Genomic DNA, 17,711 nt, shown 5'->3' with positions numbered 1-17,711 from the left:
TCATCCCACCTTAAGTACAAATAGTCTACATAGTGCCCTTCTGATCTGTTTTGTTTTCACACTGTAAATTAGATGGTTGAGGACAGATGTGAGGAAAAGGAAAATGTTGGACATAGTGACATGGGGGAGAGGGGAGTGGTATTTGCCTATTCTGAGGATGAGGATTAAGACAATAAGTGGGACATAGAAAATGAGGACAGTGACATTAAGGGAGACACATGTGTTGACTGTCTTAAGCTGTCCTTTCCTAGAAACAATGCCCAAAACTGTCTTGATCAACACATAAAACAGAACAATAAAGTCAACACCAAAGGAGCAGAAATCCAGTGCCAGCCTGTAAGTGATGTTCACATGAATGGACCCACAAGCAAGCTTCCATATCAGGGGGGAAGCAGAATGAGTGGGTAGGATGATGTTCTTACAGAAGGGAAGCCATTTGAGCAGGATGGGCAAGGAAGCCATCAGCACCTCTCCTCGAGCCACAGTAGCCAATTGCATCTGATTAACATGGGATTGAGTCAGGACCACAGTGTAGTGCAGTGAATTGCATATGGCAATAAAGGGGTCAACAGCCATGGCCAGCAGAATGGCTGACTCCATGAAAAGATATGGATGAAGAACATAGGAGCCAAGCAACCATGGAACTCAATCTTTCTGTGGTTGAAGAGAAAGATATTAAGTACAGTAGTTGGTATAGATGCTGATGTGCCTGTGTCAGTGGCTGCCAATAGGGATAAGAACAAATATTGAGGCTCATGAAGGCTGGGATTCTTAGGTATTATGTGAATAATGATGCTGTTTCCCAGGATGAAAGTTACGTACATGATGCCCAGTGGGATGGAGATCCAGATGTGAGACTCCTCTAGCTCTGGAATTCCTGAAAGAAGGAAGAAGGGGGGCTGATAGAATTGAATGTAGACATGAAACTAAACCTAAAAAAGAGAACAGGTGTAGGAAAATCAAGCAGTAAAGTAATTCAATTTCATTCAATAGTTGGAGAGTCCAAGGCAGAAGCAAACTAAATATCTATTGCAAGCAGAGCAAACTGAATAGGGTAAAACTCAGTTTAATTTAAAAAGCCTATGTAAGTAATTTTTAATAGATTTATACTTGCTCTCTTGTGGGCAATTTGATTGATGCAGTGGTAGCCTCCATGTACATTACCAGACAAACTAAGCAAGTTTTGAACAGAAACACAGAACAAAGTAAGAGTGATAAATCACACGGTTAACTTTGTCAATTTAAAACACACAGTGGGAAGCAAGCAGACAGAGGGGGGTTGGTTAAGACACTTAGAATAGTGTCTAAGTGGGGAGGAAGGTTCCACAGTATCTGAATACTGGATTAGGCAATATTTCACTATACTGTCTCTCTGCTGATGGCATTAAAGACCAGAGTTGATATTTGAGCAAGGGGATCCCACAGAGGAAAGGTACCTGGGGGGATTCCTGGGTGGCTCAGTGGTTTAGTGCCTGTCTCTGGCCTGGGGCATGATCCTGGAGCCCTGGGATTGAGTCCCACGTGGGGCTCCCTGCATGGAGCCTGCTTCTCCCTCTGCCTGTGTCTCTGCCTCTCTCTCTGTGTCTCTCATGAATAAATAAATAAAATATTTTTTAAAAATGAGTGGGGTGGGGCAAGATGGCAGAGGAGTAGGGTCCCCAAGTCATCTGGCCCCACCAACTTACCTAAATAACTTTCAAATCATCCTGAAAACCTCCAAATTGGACCTGAGATTTGAGAGAACAGCTGGAACACTACAGAGAGAAGAGTTTGCACTTCTAACAAGGTAGGAAGATGGAAAGAAAAACAAAACAAAAAAAAGAATCCAGTGGGGGAGTGGCCCCTGGGCAGCGAGGGCCTCCAGGACAGGAAAGCTCAGCCCCGGAAAAGCAGGAACTTTAAAAATCCACACCAGATTCTTCCCAGAGGGAAAGGCGCTGGCAGGGAACTCGGGCAGAACCGCAGGAGGGGCAGAGGAGCCCCCAGAATCCCAGGCTTCATGAGCCCCAGGGAACCGGGGCCTCACAGAATAAATAGCTCCCACTGAGCCCTGCACGTGGCAGGGGGCGGGGCAGCTCCCCCAGGTGCAGACACCTGAGAATCAGCACAGCAGGCCCCTCCCCCAGAAGACCAGCTGGAAGTACAGGGGAAGAGCAAGTTCTTGGCCAAGCAGCACTGGAAAGCTCCAGGGGAAGTCGAGGGATTTACAGTATATAGAACCAGAGGATACCCCTCGTTTTTTTTTCTTCCTTTTACCAGTACAACTCTTTTTTATATCAGACTGTAAATTTCCAATTTTTTTCTTTTTTCCTACCTTCTCTACAATATTTTACCACCTCTTCATTTTTAAGATTCTTCCTATTAGACTTTAATATTTTACAATTACAGGTCCTAGATATATTTTTTTACTTCTAGATTCCCCTCAACATCCTCAACTTAATTTTGAGAGATATACAAGATATGTTTTTTTGTTTTGTTTTCTGTTTTTTTGTTTTCTCTGCCTCATTTTGTTCTACAATGGCGGAAGTTAATACCTTCTAAAACATGACCAGCATGCACCCAGTACCAAGTGGTATACCAGGTTGTTTCATTCTGTGAAATTCCTCATTCCCATTCTGCCCCTCTCTTTTATCTCATTTATGTTTTGGTGGTCAATGTTAAGGCCTTCTACAAATATTTCTGGTTTATATAAATTTGAGATTGAGTATCTTCTAACATACAGAACTTAATATACTCAGAAACAAGGGGATCACCCTCTAGAATCCCTCAGGTAGACTACCTTCTCTCTCCACTACAACTTCGTCACCACCCACATCTCCCAGTCCCCGCTTTTTTTCTTCTCCTCCCCACCCTTTTTTAAAGATTTTATTTATTCATGAAGGACACACACACACACACACACACACACACACAGAAAGAGAGGTAGAGAAAGATGCAGCCTCCATGCAGGGAGCCTGACACAGGACTTGATCCCGGGTGTACGGGATCATGCCCCAGGTCAAAGGCGGCACTAAACCGCTGAGCCAACTGGGCTGCCTCTTTTTTATTTTTTTTTCTTCTTTTTTATTTTCTTTTTTGTTTTTCTCTTCATCTTTAGATTCCTCGCCTTTTAATTTTTACTACTTTGTTTTAAAGTTTGTTTTTCAATTTAGTGGCCTTCCTGTTTTATTTTGTTCTGATCCTTGTTTTCAATTTCTGGTCTCTGATCTCAGCAGAATCATCTTGGGTGAAATGTACTTAGCTTGGGTTGATATTCTTGATGCAGCACACTCATACAGCCACTCTTCACTGAGCAAAATGACTAGAAAAAAAGAACTCACCACAAAAGAAAGAATCAGAAACAGTCCTCTCTGCCACAGAGTTACAGAATTTGGATTGCAACTCACTGTCAGAAAGCCAATTCAGAAACACAATTATAAAGCTACTGGTGGCTCTGGAAAAAAGCATAAAGGATTCAAGGGACTTCTATGACTGCCAAATTTAGATCTAATCAGACTGAAATTAAACATCAATTAAATGAGATGCAATTCAAACTGGAGGTCCTAATGACAAGGGTTAATGAGGTAGAAGAACGAGTGAGTGACATAGAAGACAAGTTGATGGCAAAGGAAGGAAGCTGAGGAAAAAAGAGAAAAACAAAAGACCATGAAGAAAGATTAAGGGAAATAAATGACAGCCTCAGATGGAAAAATCTATGTATAATTGGGGTTCCAGAGGGCACTGAAAGGGATAGAGGACCAGAAAGTGTATTTGAACAAATCATAGCTGAGAACTTCCCTAACTTGGGGAGGGAAACAGGCATTCAGATCCAGGAGATAGAGGAGTTCCCCCCCCAAAAAAAATCAATAAAAACTGTTCAACACTTCAACATTTAACAGTGAAACTTGCAAATTCCTAAGATAAAGAGAAGATCTTTAAAGCAGAAAGAGACAAGAGATCCCTAACTTATACGGGGAGAACTATTAGATTAACAGCAGACCTTTCCAAAGAGACCTGGCAGGCCAGAAAGGGCTGACAGGATATATTCAGGATCATAAATGAGAAGAACATGCAGCCAAGAATACTCTATCCAGCAAGGCTCTCATTAAGAATAAAAGGAGAGATAAAGAGTTTCCAAGATAGGCAGAAACCGAAAGAATATGTGACCACCAAACCAGCTGTGCAAGAAATATTAAGGGGGACTCTGTAAAGAGGAAGCCCAAAGAAATAATCCACAAAAAACAGGGACTGAATAGTTATTATGATGACACTAAATTCATATCTTTCAATAGTAACTGAACAAGAAGAGGCTAAGTGAACCCATCAAAAGACGCAGGGTTTCAGACTGGATAACAAAGCAAGACCCATCTATTTGCTGTCGGCAAGAGACTCATTTTATTTTTTTATTTTTTTAAAGATTTTATTTATTTCTTCATGAGAAACACACACACAGAGAAGGAGAGAGAGAGAGAGAGAGAAAGAGAGAGAGGCAGAGACACAGGCAGAGGGAGAAGCAGGCTCCATGCAGCGAGACTGACGTGGGACTCCATCTCGGGTCTCCAGGATCAGGCCCTGGGCTGAAGGCAGTGCTAAACCACAGAGCCACCTGGGCTGCCCCAAGAGACTCATTTTAGACCTAAGGACACCTACAGCCTGAAAATAAAAGGTTGGAGAACCATTTACCATTTAAATGGTCCTCAAGAGAAAGCAGGGGTAGCAATCATCATATCAGATAAATTAAAATTATTTATCCCAAAGACTGTAGTAAGAGATGAAGAGGGACAATATATCATACCTAAAGGATCTATCCAATAGGAGGACCTAACAATCGTGAATATTTACGCCCCGAATGTGGGAGCTGCCAAGTATATCAATCAACTAATAACCAAAGTAAAGACATACTTAGATAATAATATACTAATACTGGGAGACTTCAACTTGGCATTTTCTGTAAGTGACAGATCTTCTAAGCACAAAATCTTCAAAGAAACAAGAGCTTTAAATAATACACGGGACCAGATAGATTTCACAGAGATATACAGAACTTTACATCCAACTACAACCGAATACACATTCTTCTCAAGTGCACATGGAACTTTCTTGTTTTTTTAATTTATTTTTTATAGGTGTTCAATTTACTAACATACAGAATAACCCCCAGTGCCCGTCACCCATTCACTCCCACCCCCCCGCTCTCCTCTCCTTCTACCACCCCTATTTCATTTCCCAGAGTTAGCAGTCTTTACGTTCTGTCTCCCTTTCTGATATTTCCCACACATTTCTTCTCCCTTCTCTTATATTCCCTTTCACTATTATTTATATTCCCCAAATGAATGAGAACATATAATGTTTGTCCTTCTCCGACTGACTTACTTCACACAGCATAATACCCTCCAGTTCCATCCACGTTGAAGCAAATGGTGGGTATTTGTCATTTCTAATAGCTGAGTAATATTCCAATGTATACATAAACCACATCTTCTTTATCCATTCATCTTTCGTTGGACACCGAGGCTCCTTCCACAGTTTGGCTATCGTGGCCATTGCTGCTATAAACTCCGGGTTCAGGTGTCCCGGCGTTTCATTGCATTTGTATCTTTGGGGTAAATCCCCAGCAGTGCAATTGCTGGGTCGTAGGGCAGGTATATTTTTAACTGTTTGAGGAACCTCCACACAGTTTTCCAGAGTGGCTGCACCAGTTCACATTCCCACCAACAGTGTATGAGGGTTCCCTTTTCTCTGCATCCTCTCCAACATTTGTTGTTTCCTGCCTTGTTAATTTTCCCCATTCTCACTGGTGTGAGGTGGTATCTCATTGTGGTTTTGATTTGTATTTCCCTGATGGCAAGTGATGCAGAGCATTTTCTCATATGCATGTTGGCCATGTCTATGTCTTCCTCTGTGAGATTTCTGTTCATGTCTTTTGCCCATTTCATGATTGGATTGTTTGTTTCTTTGGTGTTGAGTTTAATAAGTTCTTTATAGATCTTGGAAATTAGCCCTTTATCTGATAGGCCATTTGCAAATATCTTCTCCCATTCTGTAGGTTGTCTTTGAGTTTTGTTGACTGTATCCTTTGCTGTGCAAAAGCTTCTTATCTTGATTAAGTCCCAATAGTTCATTTTTGCTTTTGTTTCTTTTGCCTTCGTGGATGTATCTTGCAAGAAGTTACTATGGCCGAGTTCAAAAAGGGTGTTGCCTGTGTTCTTATCTAGGATTTTGATGGAATCTTGTCTCACATTTAGATCTTTCATCCATTTTGAGTTTATCTTTGTGTATGGTGAAAGAGAGTGGTCTAGTTTCATTCTTCTGCACGTGGATGTCCAATTTTCCCAGCACCATTTATTGAAGAGACTGTCTTTCTTCCAATGGATAGTCTTTCCTCCTTTATCGAATATTAGTTGCCCATAAAGTTCAGGGCCCATTTCTGGATTCTCTATTCTGTTCCACTGATCTATGTGTCTGTTTTTGTGCCAGTACCACACTGTCTTGATGACCACAGCTTTGTAGTACAACTTGAAATCTGGCATTGTGATGCCCTCAGCTATGGTTTTCTTTTTTAAAATTCCCCTGGCTATTCGGGGTCTTTTCTAATTCCACACAAATCTTAAAATAATTTGTTCTAACTCTCTGAAGAAAGTCCATGGTATTTTGATAGGGATTGCATTAAACGTGTATATTGCCCTGGGTAACATTGACATTTTCACAATATTAATTCTGCCAATCCATGAGCATGGAATATTTTTCCATCTCTTTGTGTCTTCCTCAATTTCTTTCAGAAGTGTTCTATAGTTTTGAGGGTATAGATCCTTTACATCTTTGGTGAGGTTTATTCCTAGGTATCTTATGCTTTTGGGTGCAATTGTAAATGGGATTGACTCCTTAATTTCTCTTTCTTCAGTCTCATTGTTAGTGTATAGAAATGCCACTGACTTCTGGGCATTGATTTTGTATCCTGCCACACTACCGAATTGCTGTATGAGTTCTAGCAATCTTGGGGTGGAGACTTTTGGGTTTTCTATGTAGAGTATCATGTCATCGGCGAAGAGGGAGAGTTTGACTTCTTCTTTGCCAATTTGAATGCCTTTAATGTCTTTTTGTTGTCTGATTGCTGAGGCTAGGACTTCCAGTGCTATGTTGAACAGCAGTGGTGAGAGTGGACATCCCTGTCTTGTTCCTGATCTTAGGGGAAAGGCTCCCAGTGCTTCCCCATTTAGAATGATATTTGCTATGGGCTTTTCATAGATGGCTTTTATGATGTCGAGGAATGTTCCCTCTATCCCTACACTCTGAAGAGTTTTGATCAGGAATGGATGCTGTATTTTGTCAAATGCTTTCTCTGCATCCAATGAGAGGATCATATGGTTCTTGGTTTTTCTCTTGCTGATATGATGAATCACATTGATTGTTTTACGGGTGTTGAACCAGCCTTGTGTCCCAGGGATAAATCCTACTTGGTCATGGTGAATAATTTTCTTAATGTACTATTGGATCCTATTGGCTAGTATCTTGTTGAGAATTTTTGCATCCATGTTCATCAGGGAGATTGGTCTGTAATTCTCCTTTTTGGTGGGGTCTTTGTCTGGTTTTGGAATTAAGGTGATGCTGGCCTCATAGAACGAGTTTGGAAGTACTCCATCTCTTTCTATCTTTCCAAACAGCTTTAGGAGAATAGGTATGGTTTCTTCTTTAAACGTTTGATAAAATTCCCCTGGGAAGCCATCTGGCCCTGGACTCTTGTGTCTTGGGAGGTTTTTGATGACTGCTTCAATTTCCTCCCTGGTTATTGGCCTGTTCAGGTTTTCTATTTCTTCCTGTTCCAGTTTTGGTAGTTTGTGGCTTTCCAGGAATGCGTCCATTTCTTCTAGATTGTCTAATTTATTGGCGTATAGCTGTTCATAATATGTTTTTAAAATCGTTTGTATTTCCTTGGTGTTGGTAGTGATCTCTCCTTTCTCATTCATGATTTTATTAATTTGTGTCTTCTCTCTCTTCTTTTTAATAAGGCTGGCTAATGGTTTATCTCTCTTATTAATTCTTTCAAAGAACCACCTCCTGGTTCTGTTGATCTGTTCCACAGTTCTTCTGGTCTCGATATCGTTGAGTTCTGCTCGAATCTTTATTAACTCCCTTCTTCTCTTGGGTGTAGGATCTATTTGCTGTTTTTTCTCTAGCTCCTTTATGTGTAAGGTTAGCTTTTGTATTTGAGTTCTTTCCAGTTTTTGAATGGATGCTTGTATTGCGATGTATTTCCCCCTTAGGACTGCTTTTGCTGCATCCCAAAGATTTTGAACGGTTGTATCTTCATTCTCATTAGTTTCCATGAATCTTTTTAATTCTTCCTTAATTTCCTGGTTGACCCTTTTATCTTTTAGCAGGATGGTCCTTAACCTCCACGTGTTTGAGGTCCTTCCAAACTTCTTGTTGTGATTTAGTTCTAATTTCAAGCCATTATGGTCTGAGAATATGCAGGGGACAATCCCAATCTTTTGGTATCGGTTCAGACCTGATTTGTGACCCAGTATGTGGTCTATTCTGGAGAAAGTTCCTTTGCGCTTGAGAAGAATATGTATTCAGTTGAGTTTGGATGTAAAGTTCTGTAGATATCTGTGAAATCCATCTGGTCCAGTGTATAATTTAAAGGTCTCATTTCTTTGGAGATGTTGTGCTTAGAAGGTCTATCGAGTGTAGAAAGAGCTAGATTGAAGTCATCAAGTATAAGTGTATTATTATCTAAGTATTTCTTCACTTTGGTTATTAATTGGTTTAAATATTTGGCAGCTCCCAAATTCGGGGCATATATATTGAGGATTATTAAGTACTCCTGTTGGATAGATCCTTTAAGTATGGGATAGTGTCCCTCTTCATCTCTCACTACAGTCTTCGGGGTAAATTTTAGTTTATCTGATAGAAGGATGGCTACCCCTGCTTTCTTTTGAGGACCATTTGAATGGTAAATGGTTCTCCAACCTTTTATTTTCAGGCTGTAGGTGTCCTTCTGTCTAAAATGAGTCTCTTGTAGACAGCAAATAGATGGGTCCTGCTTTTTTATCCAGTCTGAAACCCTGCGCCTTTTGATGGCGTCATTAAGCCCATTCACGTTCAGAGTTACAATTGACAGATATGAGTTTAGTGTCATCATGATATCTCTTCAGTCCTTGTTTTTGTGGATTGTTCCACTGAACTTCTTCTTAAAGGGGAATTTTAAGAGTCCTCCTTAAAATTTCTTGCAGAGCTGGTTTGGAGGTCACATATTCTTTCAGTTCCTGCCTGTCTTGGAAGCTCTTTATCTCTCCTTCCATTTTGAATGAGAGCCTTGCTGGATAAAGTATTCTTGGTTGCATGTTCTTCTCATTGAGGACCCTGAATATATCCTGCCAGCCCTTTCTGGCCTGCCATGTCTCTGTGGAGAGGTCTGCTGTTACCCTAATATTCTTCCCCATAAAAGTCAGGGATTTCTTGTCTCTTGCTGCTTTAAGAATCTTCTCTTTATCTTTGGAATTTGCAAGCTTCACAAGCTTCACTATTAAATGTCGAGGTGTTGAACGGTTTTTATTGATTTTAGGGGGGGGATCTCTCTATTTCCTGGATCTGAATGCCTGTTTCCCTTCCCAGATTAGGAAAGTTTTCAGCTAGGATTTCTTCAAATACATATTCTGGCCCTCTGGCCCTTTCGGCGTCCTCGGGAACCCCAATTAAACGTAGGTTTTTTCTTCCTCAGGCTGTGTTTATTTCCCTTAATCTGTCTTCATGGTCTTTTAATTGTCTGTCTCTTTTTTCCTCAGTTTCCCTCTTTGCCATCAACTTGTCTTCTATGCCACTCACTCGTTCTTTCACCTAGTTAACCCTCGTCGTTAGGACTTCTAGTTTGGATTGCATCTCATTCAATTGATTTTTAATTTCTGCCTGATTGGATCTAAATTCTGCAGTCATGAAGTCTCTTGAGTCCTTTATGCTTTTTTCTAGAGCCACCAGTAGCTGTATAATAGTGCTTCTGAATTTGCTTTCTGACATTGAATTGTAATCCAGATTTTGTAACTCTGTGGGAGAGAGGACTGTTTCTGATTCTTTCTTTTGAGGTGAGGTTTTCCTTCTAGTCATTTTGCTCAGTGCAGAGTGGCCAAAAACAAGTTGTATTGGGAAAAGGAGAAAAAGAAAGAGAGAAGGAAAGAAAGGAGAAAAAGAAAAAAGAAAAAAGGAAAAAAAAGGAAAAAAGAGAAAGAAAAAGAAAGAAAGGTGAAAAAAAGGGTGGGGGAAGCAATCAGAAATCAAAAAGAAAAAAAAAAACATGGGGGAGTATCTTCTGATTCTGTATACTTTAAGTCCCTTCGCTTCCCCTGGACCTTGTCCGTCTAGCTGGTCTTCTTGGGGAGGGGCCTGTTGTGCTGATTTTCAGGTGTTAGCACTTGGGGGAGCTGCTCTGCCCGCTGCCTGGTGCAGGGCTCGGTGGGGGTTGTTTACCCCGTGAGGCCCCAGGAGGAACCACCGCAGTGGCGGGGCCAGCTCTGGAGCCCTGGAGTCAGCCCCCGCAGTAACTCCAGAGCTCTCCGTCTGCAGGGCCTGGAGGCTCCGGGCGGGGCCGCTGATCTGCTCAGCTCGGGGCAGGAGCGTCCTTGCTGTCCTGGGCCTTCCCGGCCTCTGCCTGTCCCGGGGGAGGCCGGATCCTGGGCTGTGTCCCGGCGCCCTGTGCTCCGCGGCCTGCGCTGTTGGATTCACGCTCCCGCCCCGCAGCCCCCTCCGCGGAGCCGCCGCCCGAGCCCCTCCGAGCTTCCGGGTCCAGCCGTGCGCGCTGCAGCCCTTAGGGACCTCCGCACTCTCCTGCCTGCGCCCCAAGTGTCTGTTAGTGTCCCCGGGAGCCCGAGGGCCTCCCCGCCCTCCTGGGGTCCTGCTCTAACTCCCTGCGAGCCCCTTTCCGCCCGGGAAGGTTGGTGCAGCTCCTGCTTCTCCGGGACGGGGCTCTCCTGTCCTGGGGACACTCGACCTGGCCTCAGCCCGGCTCCTCGCGGGGCCCCTCCCCCTTGGAGGCCTTTTGTTCCTTTATTTCTTTTTCCCCGTCTTCCTACCTTTATAGAAGCGCGAACTCTTCTCACTGTAGCATTCCAGCTGTTCTCTCTTTAAATCTCAGGCCGAATTTGTAGATTTTCAGGATGATTTGAAGGTTATCTAGGTAATTTGGTGGGGACAGGTGATTTGGGGACCCTACTCTTCTGCCATCTTGTCCCCCCTCTGCAATGAGTGTTTTTTAAGGTGATACTTAAATATACTTTTCAATGGTCTCAATTCCTCAAAATTATAATTATAGAAGCTGATGGTGCCTCACAAAGGCTCAACAGTAAAACCTGAATCATTCAAACCTTAAGAATTAACTCTCCATCACTAATTCTCCCCGGCTCCAAGAACCAGATTGCTCCCAGAGAAGTCTTTTGCCTCTGGATCCTTCTCTTCTTCTAGGAGACGTCAACCCTCTTCTGTTTGAAGCGCTTTAGGAGGCCCTGACGTATCTGTTTAGACTTGATGCAGTAAACAATAGGGTTCATGAAAGGTGGGACCAAGAAGTGCAGGTTGGCCATGAGCACTGCCAGAGCAGGGTAGTTGTGCTTCTCTACCCGGTGCAACACAGATAGCCCCAGTTTGGGCAAATAAAAGATGAGAACAATGCAGAGATGTGAGACACACGTGTTAAGTGCCTTGAGCCTTTCCCCAGGTGATGCAATGCTCACCACTGTTCGTAGGATCAGGGCATATGAGAGCACAATGAGGAAGGAGTCAAGGCCTAGTGAGAAGAGAATGGAGACTAGGCCAACCAAGCTGTTTATCTGGGTGTCTGAGCAGGCCAGTCCCACAAGGTCACAGTGCAGGCAGTAGCAGTGAGAGAGTATGCTGATCTGGGGAAAAAGCAGACGTCGCAGGAGGATGGGCCCTGGGAGATTGAGCAAGACAGCCCTCACAAGGATGGCAGCCCCCATTCTGGCCATGGCTGAGTGAGTCAGAATTGTGGCATAGTGCAGAGGTTCCCGGATGGCAACAAAACGATCAAAGGCCATGGCCGGTAGCACACCAGATTCCACATAGGTGAAAGCATGGATGAAGAACATTTGTGCTGCACAGATATCAAAGGGAAGCTCACGAGCATTCAGCCAGAAGAGCCACATCATCGTGGGAAAGGTAGAGGCACTGAGTCCCAGATCAGAGGCTGCCAACATAGATAGGAAAAAATACATGGGTTCATGTAAGGCTGGATCTGTACGAATCAGGAGAAGGATGATACTGTTACCCAGGATGGAAACCACACAGGTGAGGTTGACAGGGATGGAAACCCAATGATGAGAGGCTTCCAGGCCTGGAAAGCCAGTGAGGAGGAACATAGAGCGAACAGAAGTGCTGGTGTTGCAGGAGAACATAGTGATTCCAGGAGGGAGTTGTCCACTCTGCATGTAAGAGAATAGGCAATCCATTCATTTGATCATCACTTATAAAGTCCCTACTAAGTGTGGGATGGAAAGGAAGGCCTGCCCTACAATCCTTTCTTAGGCCATTAAAGAAACCTCATTCCCTTTAGAAGCCCCAATCCCTTCATGGCTAATTTAGGTGACAATGAATACATTTTAAGAGTTGATCTCTGCTTACTACTTTAGCCACTCAGTATCTTTTCTTGGGCCTAAACAACTGTCTTTATTCACTTAACCTATACCCAAAGGCCTATCTCCTGGGTGCCTTCTCAGATTAAATAATGAAGTAAAGAGAATAATTTTCTGTCAAAATTTAGGGTGGTATTATGAATAAGCACTTACAACTCCATTTTTATTTATTCTTAGAGACAAGTTTTCCACAGCCTGGCCTATTAACAAATACACTAGATAGTACATATTCAAACAAAGGATGTATTTTCAAAAACTTCACCTGAGGAAGCAGATTGGTTTTTCTTCTACTGCTGTTATCAAATCAACATTTTCTGTATTTCTTCTCAGGAAATGCCCTTGGGGCCCCAAATAGGTTCTTTTGAATATATGCAATAGTGACAAATTTCTCTCCTGTTGAAGATGGGTTGGCTTAGAGGAAATATCCAAGAGTTCTTCAAGCTAAGTTTGATAAACAAGATGGGAACTCAGATGATTCACTTTTGTTAAATTGCCATCTTCCCCAGCCCCATTTCCATCTCTCTTGCTGCTTGAAGCTTGTACATATTCTTCTGACTCTGCCCTTGAGACGGTCCTGTGGACATGGACTCAATGGGAAGACACTGTGCTCTGAAATATCTTTTTCAGCCCTCCTACCACAAAAAAATATTCTGACAGCCCCAAGTACTTTGAAGTTCTTAGTGTAGACAGAAGGGTGAGGCTGACCTGCCTGACGGTAACCTCCTGGAGTTAGGGCAGCTGAGCTTCCAGAGCCCCAGGATTAATAATGTTAAGCAGGGGCCCAGAGTGTGCTGTGTAAGTTCCTCTAATCCCATAACTTCACATTGTACCTTCAGGCTCTCCAGTTTCCCCAGCTTCTCTCCTCAGCAATAACTCTGCATCTCCATGGGTCTATAAACTATGTTCACAATGGTTTGCATTATAAATTGAGTCTCCCACAGAACATTAAACTGTAATTCTCCTACTTTATCCCCAAAATTCACCCTCTAATATTGTCAGACATTCCTCCCATTCCAGTTATCCATGAAATCGCCAGGAAAAAAATAAAACAAAAAACCTAGTACACCTTTTCACCCCATATCCTATTCCCAAAATCAATTTTATTTGACACTCCCCTCTTCCAGTGAAACTACAAATTGTCATCATTTCTATAGATATTATAACAACAGCCTCCTATTTTTTTCAGTCTTTCTGTATTGATTCATTATCCAAACCTCCATTACAATTCTCAGATACTTAAGAAAAGGCAAGTATGGACATTTAAAGGAATACATACATAGGGAAGAAATGCAACTATCAGTTTTTTATAAGAGGATGTCTCCTATCATAACTTCCTTTAATGATCTCCTAGCCCCTGACTCTGCAGGATCATAAGTAAGATCTTTATACTGGGTGCAGAAGCGGAGAGATTTTGTCCATCCTGCATCTGGAGTTTATTCAATCACCTCTCCCCTAACCATTATAAACACCATTCATAAGACATCTTCCTATTCAGAAAATTTACTATATTAGATCATTCTTAGAATCTTTTTCATTGAAATGTAAAATACACAAGAAAAGGCTACATATCATAAGATTTAATAATTGAATAATTCATAAAGATTGATGAATTTCCTCGAAGTGAACACACCTGTGTAGCAAGCACCCAGATCAAGAAATAGAACAATTGTCAGTGACCCCCAAGAACCCTCTGGGACCCTTATGGTCACCCCATTCTCTCAATGATTACCACCTTTCTGACTTCTAATACCACAGAATATTTTGCCTGTTAGAACAGAATGTACACTGCATGATTCTATCTGCCTGCCTTCCTTCAATTTTGTCTATTTGTTGAAGGTATGAATAGATTACTTTTCTTACAAGCACTATCTTACTAAATTGGCTTTCTGTTCTATGCCAATCACTGTGCTAGGAAGTGGCCTATAGCAATGAACGCTCACATAAGGCAGACATATCCTAAAGGAATGTGCTTTTTTGTTCCAGTATGAGTGTATACGAATCCACCCATCAGTTTCTGATGATAATAAGAATAGTTGCTATTATTTATTGGCCATGTACCAGACACTGAGTAAGGATGTTCCCTACAATCATCATCATAAGATGAGTCTCAGGTTGACTCAGGTTTGCTGCAAGACAAACATGTTGTAAAGGAATGATCCTGATCTCAGCTCAGCACTGATTCTCAAGGCCACGTGCTAGTAGATAGCTTATAAAACTCTTCCCAAACTGTAAGGCAAGACATGCATTATCTAAGGACCAGAGCCCAAACGGAAGGGCTTTTCTCTGTAAACAACTTGGTCTCTTCAGCAAAATAGCAGCTTAGAGCCTACCCAAAGCAATGTTTTCACTGGCTGTCTTTCCACATAGTGTTATTCTGTATGAACCTTCTGTACATAACAGTGAAATGACAACCACATGCCCACAACCACACCTGAAGAAAGGTCAGCATCTGACATCTCAGGTGCTTAGAAGCTTGGACATATCCTTTCTCTGATTCCTAGAAATCCCTACATTAGTGTACTAGAGTTACATCCACTTTGCTCTACCCCATCTTTCCTTTTTTGGCAATGCTCCTTGCTTTCTTCTTTCTCCTTTCTTCATCTTTGGGGTTCTGAGTTTTTCCTTACAATATAATAGTAAAGCCCTATGACCCAGCAATTGCACTGCTGGGGATTTACCCCAAAGATACAGATAAAATGAAACGCCAGGACACTTGCACCCCGATGTTTATAGCAGCAATGTCCACAATAGCCAAACTGTGGAAGGAGCCTCAGTGTCCATCAAAAGGTGAATGGATAAAGAAGATGTGGTCTATGTATACAATGGAATATTACTCAGCCATTAGGAATGACAAATACCCACCATTTGATTCGACCTGGATGGAACTGGAGGGTATTATGCTGAGTGAAATAACTCAATCAGAGAAGGACATACATTATATGGTCTCATTCATTTTGGGAATATAAAAAATAGTGAAAGGGAATAAAAGGGAAAGGAGAGAAAATGAGTGGGAAATATTAGAGAGGGTGACAGAACATAAAGACTCCTAACTCTGGGAAATGAACAAGGGGTAGTGGAAAGAGAGGTGGGCGGGGGGTTGGGGTGACTGGGTGACGGGCACTGAGGAGGGCACTTGATGGGATGAGCACTGGGTGTTATGCTATATGTTGGCAAATTGAATTCCAATAAAAAGAAATTTAAAAAAATAATAGTATAATATATACAATTATACTATAATATATAATATTATAATAATATAATATAATAGTAAAAGTCAGAAATAATACATTTGCTTTTTATAAATGCTCTATATACATATTGCTTTCTTAATCCTCCAACCCTATGGAATATTTTTCCATTTTCTGATTTTAAAAAAAACTGGGGCTCAGAGAGGCTAGGTGCTTTACCAAGGCCATGAAACTAGGTAGATCTCAGATTTAAATCCAAGCTGGAGGGCGGGGGTTGTGGGTGAGTGGGTGACGGGCACTGAGGGGGACACTTGACGGGATGAGCACTGGGTGTTATTCTGTATGTTGGTAAATTGAACACCAATAAAAAATAAATTTATTTAAAAAAATAATAAAAATAAAAAAAAATAAATCCAAGCTGGTCTAAAGACAAAGGCTGTTTGCTTAATTGCTTTATACAAGAAAGAACGGTTCTGGCACTTTATGGTTATTAGATCTTTGGCCCTCGAGACAATTTAAAGGCCAATCTTTCTGTCCCCTTTTTCCAACCACACTTCCTCAAAAGCAGATACAGAAGTGGGAGACTGGAGTGAGATCATCTACTAGAAGTGGTCCTCAGATCAATCTAGCCAGGCATCAACCCATGCTCCAATCCTGCCTAGTTTTTCCATCCTTTCCACAAGGATGGTCCCTGCATCCAGAGATGAGGAGTCACAAAGTCACCTTCCACAGTCCACATGCACCCAAGACCCAAGAATGCTGCAGCATCTGATACAGGGAGTCTACTCCCTCATCCCCTACTCCCATGCTTCAGGGGTGACAAGGAGTTCTCCAAAAAGTTATATTCTTGTCATAGGCAAAGGACAATAATGCTTCACAAAGTGTGAACACATGGTAGGCATTTATTAAAATGTAGTAACAAGCAGATTTCATATTTTATCTCATAAAGTCTAGTGGCATCATCCCCCTTCTGGAGATGGAGAAATTGAGCCTGAAAGGTAAGGAAACTTGTCAAGGACCACATGAAGAGTCAGCAGAAGAGAAGACCAGCTTCAAGTTCCATCCATTTGACTCCAAAACTCATGCAGCTGTCCATTCCTCAGAATCCTCACCTCTGAAATCTTTGACAGTAATATTTATCCCTTTATATCATTATAAAATAAGAGTACATGCAAAACATTTAGGACACTGCCTGGCACCTAATAAACACTTAAAAATAATAATGGATAATATTTGAGTATTTACCGCTTTGTGGGGTGAGTATAATCATCGTTCCCACTTTGCATATGTGAAAAATGAGCCACCAAAGTGGTTGGAAAACTACTTAAGATCATGAAGTAAGAAAGTGGATGAGCCTAGATTCAAATCTAAGCAATATGACTCCAGAACCCATATTCTTAAGCACAGCGTTATGCTACTACTTTGTGCTAGCTAGGGTGATTATTTGTGCCACAAATGTTCATCCCCAAAGATGAAATAGGACTACAGAAGTATGAGATCTCCTCGTTTACCACCCTTGCATCCTCTCTGACCACTTATAATGTGCATCAATCCTTGAACTTCCCCATAGAAAAGTTCTAAGTTTATAAGGGGCCAATTTTTTTTATTTTAACTATCCTATCCCTGTTTTGCATAGTGCATGGGTTTAATTATAGGCTCATGGTTTAGGAAGAGGACTTTTCAAAGTATTAATCTCCTGAGAAAGCAAAGGAGAAACATGATAAAACTATATCTGGAAATAAAAAAACAGGGAGACAAAAAGAGGGAAACAATGCAGAAGAGAACCTTCTGAGGATGGGGGAGGGGCAGAATTAAAGTACACTTTTTGTTCCTTTACAATCTTACTCATTCAGGTTCCAGAAGGCCATGAATAGTACAAAGACTTTGGCTACAGGCCATTTGGGAA

The 17,711-nt window shown here is 41.8% G+C and overlaps 1 protein-coding gene and 1 pseudogene across 1 annotated transcript; both read right to left on the bottom strand.

The window, feature by feature from the left end:
- Positions 1-1,161, bottom strand: LOC144295156 (olfactory receptor 51I2-like; annotated as a pseudogene).
- A 10,265-nt stretch (positions 1,162-11,426) lies between these two features.
- LOC144295408 (olfactory receptor 51G2-like) lies at positions 11,427-12,380 on the bottom strand. Its single transcript, XM_077867799.1, has one exon. The coding sequence runs from the start codon at positions 12,378-12,380 to the stop codon at positions 11,427-11,429; it is 954 nt and encodes a 317-aa protein (XP_077723925.1).
- Positions 12,381-17,711: the final 5,331 nt, after the last annotated feature.

The sequence above is a fragment of the Canis aureus genome, chromosome 23, assembly GCF_053574225.1.
Source record: "Canis aureus isolate CA01 chromosome 23, VMU_Caureus_v.1.0, whole genome shotgun sequence".
NCBI lineage: Eukaryota > Metazoa > Chordata > Mammalia > Carnivora > Canidae > Canis > Canis aureus.
Note: the sequence above shows the minus strand (reverse complement) of the source record. Positions and strands in the feature narration are given on the sequence as shown.